At 35.1% G+C, this 6,350-nt stretch overlaps 1 protein-coding gene across 1 annotated transcript; it reads left to right on the forward strand.

Annotated features, from left to right (window-relative positions):
* The first annotated feature begins 803 nt into the window (after positions 1-803).
* On the forward strand, positions 804-4,895 carry LOC131854568 (uncharacterized protein K02A2.6-like). Its single transcript, XM_059205686.1, has one exon. It carries the CDS (start codon positions 804-806, stop codon positions 4,893-4,895), a length of 4,092 nt encoding a protein of 1,363 aa, XP_059061669.1.
* Positions 4,896-6,350: the final 1,455 nt, after the last annotated feature.

Here is a 6,350-nt window from a genome sequence, read left to right on the forward strand (position 1 = left end):
CAACGGTCGGGTATCCTGTTTTATTTATAACCTCTTTTATAGGAAATCTTTATTTGGCACGTATGCATATTCTTGTGGCTTCATAACTGCTATACTTCTGGGAACGTCTATTATTGTTTTGTATTTTATTTCTATTCATACAATTTCGCAGATAATATATTTATATAGATATTTTTTTCAGATATGACATATTATTATGAATCCATACCAATATTTCAAATATAAAATGTATCTGTCTGTTCATTAACATTTAACTATTAAACTCTGTAATTTATTATAACTCTTAAATTAAATTATTATAACTCTGCTGATCTTAATGATTGGCATTAACATATTATGACAAAAAGTTCCTAAAAAAATCTAAGATAATAAAAGAAAAAATATATAATTTTATGTGATGATAGATAGAAAGATAGACCATTTATCTAAAAAAAGAAGCAGTTAAAATAGTAACAGGTGTTCAATAAAATAGGTAATTCCAAGTTTATATTAATTTAAAGGATAAGAGAAAAATATTCATACGCAAATTAACGTTACAAAAAAAGGGAAATAAAAGAAAATAAGTTTTAAAAATAAATTTACATTTAAGAACTTTTGAATAGTTTTGTAGTGGGTATGTTGTACATTAACATATAACTATTATTGTAGAACTTGAAGGTAGGTCTATTAGTTAAATAAATCAGTTGTCATCCAAACGTTGTTTGATTCGATACACATACAACATGGTGTCAGGTGTGAAAACTAATTTTAGTAAAGTTAAAAAATATTAATATTGTTTTGCTTATGGTCATCTTGTGTGAATAATGACAAGTGAAAAGATGAGTTTAAGGCGCGATGATAGCCTATTTACGGCGATACAACAACCGGCACCGATGCAACAAGACGGGAATATGGCGACCAATTGGCGTGAATGGAAAATGGCATTCGATTGTTTCTTAATTGCTTCTGGAAAAGAATCCGCTTCGTCAAAGGAGAAGTGTGCACTTTTCATGCATGTTATTGGAAAATATGGAAGAGAAATTTTTGAAGAACTAGATATATCGGATATTGAATTTGATTATGAAAAATTATGCATTACGTTTTGTGAACACTGCGACCCAAAGAAAAATGTTAATTACGAACGGCACATATTTTTCGAAACATATCAAGCTGAAGATAATTTTGATAAATTTATTGGTGCCTTAAAAATAAAAAGCAAGAATTGTGAGTTTGGATTATTAAAAAACAGTTTAATATTAACTCAGTTGATACGTGGAATTAAAGATGCCCAAATGAGAGAAAAACTGTTGGCAAAATCATCAATGTCCTTGGATGAGGCAATACAGTGGTGTCGTGCAGCGGAACGTGCTACAGAACAGGCAGCGGCGTGTTGCAGTCGACAACCGAACATCAGTGTGGAGCAGATGACGAGGCAAACGAGGACTACTTCAGCACAACGCCAGTGGTATAACCCAGGTGCTAATGTCAGGACTCGCGGCGGTGATGGGAGGCTGGCTACGTCGGGGAGGCGCGCGTTTGGACTACAACCGCAGTGGCGCAGCGGTGACAACGGAGCGGCTGGCCGCGGCCGGTATACAGGTTCACCTGTATGTACTAAATGTAATTTACTGCACAAGGTTAGTGATCGCTGTCCGGCTTTTTCAATCAGATGTTATCGTTGTGATAAAATCGGTCATTTCGCGAAATGTTGTAAAATAAAATTTACACATGAAGTGACAGAAGTAACTGACACCCCTGAGTACAAAGATAATAATGAGTTGTTATTGTATAATATTAGTATAGACACTTTGTGTAAACAGTACGAGTCGTGGTATGAAAATGTTATAGTGAATGGTGTAAACTTATACTTTAAATTAGATAGTGGCGCCGATGCGTCTGTCATGTCTTTATTTTCTTATAATAATGCAGGATTTAAGGAATGTCAACTTAGTAAGTGTGCCACAGTATTAAGAGAAATAAGCAAAAATAAATTGCCCGTGATTGGTTACTTCGATGCTATGATACAATATAAACAACGTAGTTGTAAAGAAAGAATTTATGTGTTAGAAGTTAACTGCAATAATTTATTAAGTTTAAGGGCGTGTGTATGTTTAGAATTAATATTGCGGTCTAATGAATTATCTGTAAACGGTATGTACATTGATGAGTCAGTCTTTCAAGGTATGGGTTGTTTGCCGGCTGTTTGTAGAATCGTTATCGACGAAACCGTACCGCCCGTGGTAAATGCCACCCGTAAAATTCCTATTAAGTTGCGTCCTAGATTAAAACAGGAACTTGATAACATGGTAAAACAAAATATAATAATTAAAGAAGAGGGCCCAACCGACTGGGTATCGAATATTGTAGTAGTAGAGAAGCCTGATAAGTCATTACGTGTATGTTTGGATCCTAGGAATTTAAATAGAGCTATTAAACGAAGTCAATTTCTGCTGCCTACACTGGACGAAATTGCTAGTAATCTGTCTGGAGCTAAGTATTTCTCTAAATGTGATGCTAAGAAGGGCTTTTGGATGCAAAAATTGGATGATTGTAGTTCTAAGCTTTGTACGTTTAGCACGCCGTTCGGAAGGTATAGATTTTTAAGAATGCCGTTTGGTATTAATTCAGCGCCGGAAATATTCCATAATGAAATGTATAAAATATTTAAAATTGAGGGTGTCGAAGTTTACATAGACGACCTATTAATATGGGGTAAAACTCGTGAGGAACATGACTCACGATTAAGGGAGGTAATTCGTAGGGCTAAAGAAAACGGTGTAAAATTTAATAAAGAAAAATGTTTATTTGGTTCAAAACAAGTAACGTTTTTAGGTCATATATTTAGTGCTAGTGGGATGCAACCAGACAATAATAGGGTCAAAGCTATACTGGATATTCCAACACCTATAGACAGAAAGGAACTAGAACGGTTTTTAGGCGTAACTAATTATTTGTCCCGATTTATACCTAATTATTCAGACATTGCATCTCCATTGCGCGAATTATTAAAAAAGAATATACTTTTCGAATGGCTTGAGGTACATGAAAAATCATTTAGATTATTAAAAGATAAAATTAGCAGCGCCCCTGTATTACGTTATTATTCTCCGCACGAACCGGTTACTGTATCAGTGGATGCCAGTTCGCGCGGGCTGGGTGCATGCTTACTGCAGGGGGGGCAGCCGGTAGCATACGCGGCGCGCACACTTACACCGGCTGAGTCGAGATGGGCACAGATTGAAAAAGAAATGCTGGCCGTAGTTTTCGGATGCCTTAGGTTTCACCAATACGTTTACGGACACGATAAGGTTACAATCGAGAGTGACCACAAACCGTTAGAGGCCATTTTGAAAAAACAATTGAATGAAACTCCGGTCCGGCTTCAACGAATGCTATTAAAACTGCAACGTTATTCCGTACAATTAAAATATAAACCGGGTAGATTATTATATATAGCCGATACACTATCTCGCGCGGCAACGGATCGAAGTAGGGATGACGATGAAACGTATGATGAAGTGATGATACATGTTAACACGTTATATGAAAATGTTGAGGCGAGTTCTATAATGTTAAATAAAATTAAAGAGGAATCAATAAAGGACGTGGTCTTAAATAAAGTTTCGGATTATTATTTTACAGGTTGGCCATCTAACAAAAGAGATGTAACTTCTTTAATAAAACCTTTTTGGAATGTTCACAATGAAATACATGTAGTTAATAGTATTTTATTCAAAGGGGATAGGGTTATTATACCAGATTCGTTGCGTAATGAAATGTTATCCCGGATACACGAGGGACATTTAGGTGTAGAAAAATGTCAGAGAAGAGCGCGTGAAGTCATATGGTGGCCGGGTATGTCTGCCGCCATTGAACGTGCGGTACTTAACTGTCAGACTTGCCAACGGCACCGCGCGGCCAACCCTCGCGAGCCGCTGGTGCCACATCCTATTCCTCGCCTACCCTGGGAAATCGTGGCGGCCGATATATTCGAGTTCAAAAATAAATACTATTTGTTAGTCGTAGATTACTACTCAAAATTTTTAGAAGTTACACAGATACCTAACTTATTCAGTTCATCGGTTATACATGTCATGAAAGATATTTTTAGTCGCTTTGGAATACCGGAAAAACTTGTTACTGATAACGGCACCCAATTTACGTCACAAGAATTTTGTAATTTTTCTAAGTCTTGGGAATTCAATCACGTGACTAGCTCGCCACTTTATCCCAGGTCAAATGGTCTCGCAGAGCGTAATGTACGAACTATAAAAACATTATTACTTAAATCTCACGAAAATGGTGAAGACTGGCATTTAGCGTTACTTAATTTTAGAAATACACCAATTACAGGGGAGGTTTATTCACCAGCACAGTTATTAATGAACCGCCGATTGAAAACCAAGCTACCTACTACCGATAAGTTGTTAGAATCCAATCCAGTTTCTTATAATGATAACTTTAAATATAGATTAAATAATATTAAAAAAGGCAAAAAGTATTATGACCGTGGTACACGAAATTTAGTGCCAGTGTATCCCCACGAAAACGTACGCATGAGGCAGAAAAATGTATGGGTAAAGGCCAAGGTTAAAAAACAAGAGCATGGTAATCGTTCATACTGGTTGGAAACTGAAAATGGTGGAAGGTACCGTAGAAACCGTACGGATATTTTAAAATTACCTAATTCGAAAAGCGATTGCGTAATAAATCGTAAAGAGAATAATTATTATAGTAAGTATTTAGATTGGGACGATAGTGAGACGGTGCCATCAACGAGTTCATCCTTTCGCGTAACGGGACACGGCAACGAGGCCAAAACTCAGGAGGACAATACTCAGGGTGTTCAGGCACAGGTAAAAACTACGAGCAGCGGCCGCGTAGTAAGGTCACCCGAACGATTTGTTTGTCAATAGAAATATACAAGATGCGTAATAATACATACATATATACCTTCAACATATTAGGTAGCCCTAATTATGAATACTGATTCATCTGTGTGCATACAGTAGATTATCGTAAAAAAAAAAAAAAAGAAAGCAAGTGTTGATTATAATGTGTTGCATGCATCAATTCAAATTAATTAAATTCATACATATTGTTATTTCATCAATGCTTAGTCTAATATTATAGTTATACTACAGCTCATTGATTACAGTTGATTCTAAAACATGTTTAATAACTATTTGATTCTAAAATAATAAGATTTTAATAAAAATATGGGATAGTTAATAGTTTGTATGTTTAATAAATATTTGTAGCCACATTGTATACAGTGTATTCCTAATTTACATAAAAAAAAAAAAAAAAATGTCTAGTGAATATAACTTTATTATTGTAGAAGGAAGATGTAGTGGGTATGTTGTACATTAACATATAACTATTATTGTAGAACTTGAAGGTAGGTCTATTAGTTAAATAAATCAGTTGTCATCCAAACGTTGTTTGATTCGATACACATACAACACATTACTTATTTTTTTTAATTTAAACGATATAACGAGCAATAAAATTTGTCATTTCATGCATGATACTATTATTTGAAGAAATAATTCCTTGTACATATATGTATATTATTATTATACAATGAAATATATGTAAACGAAATCTCATATCTAAATATATATAACTCAAAGGTGACTGACATAATGATCTATCAACGCACAGCCCAAACCACTGGACGAATCGGGCTGAAATTTGGTATGCGGGTAGATGTTATGACGTAGGCATCCGCTAAGAAAGGATTTTGATTAATTCTACCCCCAAGGGGATAAATTACTGGTTGAAAGTTTGTATGAAACTTTGTCAATTTTAAACCGATCGGACTGAGACTTTGCATGCATAAATCTACTATGACGTAGGCATCCCCTAAGAAAGGATTTTGATAAAGTCCACCCTTAAGGGGATAAATTAACACGAGCGAGACCGCGGGCAAAAGCTAGTACCTCATAAGTATGTTATAAGAACATTATCTACCTAAAATGTACTAATTAATACGCTGTACTTTCTTAATAAATAAAATAACTTAACCCCATTTTGCTGCAGTGGTCTTATCGACCCAATTAATATAATACTGAGCAAACTTCAAATGTTGTACATTGTAACGGTTTACCCCATTTTTCACGCATTGAAATAGTGACATAAAAAATATGTAGAACATTCTCAACCGGTGCATGATGACAATAAATTAAATCACACAAAGACACGGGTGGAATCCCTTTCAACGTGGAGTGCCACTCAAAGGATTAAAATGTGTCGATACACGATCCATATTCAAAATTGTTTACAACTGATTGGTTTATTTAAATAGTACTTTATTGACTGCACTTAATGTCGCTAATGTCGTGTCATCGCGTTATTTTTTTTTATAA

The sequence above is a fragment of the Achroia grisella genome, unplaced genomic scaffold (genome assembly GCF_030625045.1).
Source record: "Achroia grisella isolate CSIRO2021 unplaced genomic scaffold, CSIRO_AGI_Agris_v1 utg1239, whole genome shotgun sequence".
NCBI classification, from domain to species: domain Eukaryota; kingdom Metazoa; phylum Arthropoda; class Insecta; order Lepidoptera; family Pyralidae; genus Achroia; species Achroia grisella.